Genomic DNA, 3126 nt, shown 5'->3' on the forward strand with positions numbered 1-3126 from the left:
AAGTACCACCATTTTATTTGCCGTCCACATTAAACATTATTTTGCGCCCAATTAAAAAAGTGATGTACATAGCGCAAGTATCGGTCCCAATTCAAAAATGGGTCGATACTGCTACGGAAATCTATTCCTCTCGAATCCCCCTATTTACATGTATTGGGTTTTGTCAGAATATCGTTGCTCCAAAGGTCGCTAATCACGTTTGGTTTTGCAATACTACTGAAGTATTTGTTTAATCACTTCAGCTAAAACGTAGTATTTACTTACTCCTAACTACTATAATACTACTACAGTAAGCAGATCTTAACAGAGGTCGCAAATAATTAATCGTACCTGTTCGGTAGGGTTATCCGAAAGTTTGCCTCTCTGAAAAACGTACGCGTACGGGTAACCGACTTCCACGATCGGTTGGTTATGGTTGGCCGAGGGTGGGTATTCAAAGATTTTCTTTTCATTATTAATAGTTTTGGCGACGGCCCGCCCGAGAGAAGGTTGCGTGTCAGCTTATTTTGAGCTGAAATATTGAAAAAGAAAATGGCATTTCACCCTTTTTCATTCTATTTATAAAGAGCACGTAATTTTCGGCTAACCGATCGATAATTTCGGCCAGCCATGGTTGTCCGAACAGTCCGTACGGTTGGCCATGGTAATCCGAAACTCGATATCCAGGGCTTTCGGACGGGTACGGTTAACCGGAAACTTACGTTTGCGCCCTCTGGATCTTGGTTATTTCCTTCAAAAAAGTATTTTAACAGAACATACATACTACGTATATGCGTGTTTCAAAAACATTATATTAGTTTTATTACTGTTCGCGACGCGAATCGTACTCGGCCTGGATCTCCTCGGCCGACTTGCCAGACGTCTCCGGAACCATCTTCAAAGCTAACATATAGAAGATCGCAAGTAGCACCACGAACGGAACGTACGCGTAGTCGTCCAGAGCATCCGAAATGTACGGGTACGACACACCCACGATGAGGTTGCACAGCCAGTTGATGCCAATGCACAGTGAAGACGCACTGGCGCGGATCGAGTCTGGGAAAATGTCGGCTGTCATGACCCACACCAGAGGACCCAGCGTCACACCGAACACGATCACGTACAGAGCAGTGAACACAATCGACAGAGCAGAAACGTCCACGATGAACGCCACCGTCATACCGATGGACATGACCACCATGCCCGACAGACCCCACAGGATCATGTTGCGAGCACCGAAGCGGTTGGCCAGCACACCCGTGAAGAAGGCCGGGAAGATGTTGATGAAGTCAATGATCAGCGTGCCGACACGCGAGTCCGAAATGCCGGCATCCGAGAAGATGCTGCCGGAGTAGTAGAACACAGCGTTGATACCCGAAAGCTGCTGAGCGCACGACAGCAGAATTCCGCACAGAAGCTGCATGCGGTAGCGGGGGTTGAACATCGACTCCTTCTTGGGAGCAGCGAGGCCTTTCTCAGCGTTCTCCGGCTTCTTGCTCACCTCAAGCCACGACAGAGCCGTCTGCACGTGCTCCTCGCCATACAGACGAGCAATCACCTGCTTGGCCTCCTCCTTGCGTCCCTGATTCAGAAGCCATGCAGGGCTTTCAATGCACATGGTCGGGGCCAGCAGCAGGTAGACGACTGCCAGCACGACGGGGAACGCAGCCAGGTAACGCCAGCCAGAACTCGTGTTGGCGAAGAAGAAGCAGATTGCCGGCACCAAAATACCGATGGTCGTGAAGATCTGGAGGCCCAGGCCGAGCGTGTTGCGCATGTGCGGCGGCGACAGCTCGTTGATGTAGCCGCCGATGGTGGCAGTGGCCGTACCGGAAGCAATACCGGCGATGAGGCGGCCCAGAGCGAACAACCAAACGTTCGACACGGAGGCCTGCACCACACCACCAACGATCATGAAGATGCAGTTGCCCATGAGAGCCTTCTTGCGGCCGTACTTGTCACTGAAGTGGCCGCAGCACAGCGAGCCGACCATGGCACCGAAGATCCAGGCATTCACGGCGAACGTCCACTCCAACTTCGAGTGGCCAGGGAACATGAGGCACGTGTCCTCCGCTACAGGACGAGCATTGCACTCGTCCGTGTCGTTGTACTGCGACAGGTTCATCTGCGAGGTGGACCAACCGCTCTGGAACGGCTGCATCCATGACAGCAGCGCAGTGGTGTACAGGATAGCCTTGGGCTTGATGAGACGCGCAGCGGCCTTGTTAGCTTCGTCGAATGCCGTGACGGGCTTGGGTGAGACGGCCTCAGAGTAGGTGTTGGGAGTGCTCTCAGCCATAGTTGATGACTTGCTTAGATGACCGGCAATCGCTTAGGTAAGAAGACTTGTTGGTGGAACTTGTTTAAATTGAAAGTGAGCGACACTTGTGGTGCCGGGATCCGAGCGCCGGTACAGCACTTACCACTGCGAGCTCCTTGCAGAACCTTGATGAAAAGTCTCACTTGATACATTTGACATTTGGCCAGATTATGTGGTGCTGCGTTTTCATGTGTTCGATTTGGAATTGTGTGAACTCGGCTTGACGCTTCGATATGTTAGAAGTTTGTAGAGCGCAGGGGCTGGGGAAAAAGCGACTTTAGCAGTGCCGCAAAGACAGGAGATTTGTTATGAAGGCCATGGGCTTTGTAGGACATGTACCGGTACATGTATGCACTTCTGTAAAAGAATCCGAGCGAAAATATACTGCACTCATATGCAGTGTCCGCGAGTTTGTCACTCCTGGTCTCTTCTCTTGCTTTCTGTTGGATGTTTTCTTTCTTCTTCAAGCGGGGGAGAGCCGAGAATCGATCTAGAGTTGGTTTTCGAACGACCTGTCGAAGTTCGACGCTCCGAAGTCGATCGCAATTATTGTACAGTACTTATTACTTCGTTTTCTAACTTACCGTAAACCGAACTTACTGGTACAGACTATTACGAACTCGCCCAAATAAAACTTCTGAATAAGGTCATCTTTACATACCATGGTACAAGTACATTTTAAAATGATACTTATAATACAAACTCTTAGACTGTTGTATTCGCTCAGACTTGTGGAAATATCGGAAGTATTTGAGCTTTACTACTAAAAAGTTGCGGAGATATAAGAGGGAAAGGGTGCTCCGCTTTTACAGTGAGGAAATTTATCG

General features: G+C 49.5%; 1 protein-coding gene across 1 annotated transcript; it reads right to left on the reverse strand.

Annotated features, from left to right (window-relative positions):
* Positions 1-802: 802 nt before the first annotated feature.
* On the reverse strand, positions 803-2278 carry PITG_13002 (Major Facilitator Superfamily (MFS); the record flags this gene model as incomplete). The annotated part of the gene is made up of 1 exon (XM_002900498.1): positions 803-2278. The coding sequence occupies one exon, from the start codon at positions 2276-2278 to the stop codon at positions 803-805; it is 1476 nt and encodes a 491-aa protein (XP_002900544.1).
* Positions 2279-3126: the final 848 nt, after the last annotated feature.

Source organism: Phytophthora infestans, genomic scaffold (genome assembly GCF_000142945.1).
Source record: "Phytophthora infestans T30-4 supercont1.25 genomic scaffold, whole genome shotgun sequence".
NCBI lineage: Eukaryota > Oomycota > Peronosporomycetes > Peronosporales > Peronosporaceae > Phytophthora > Phytophthora infestans.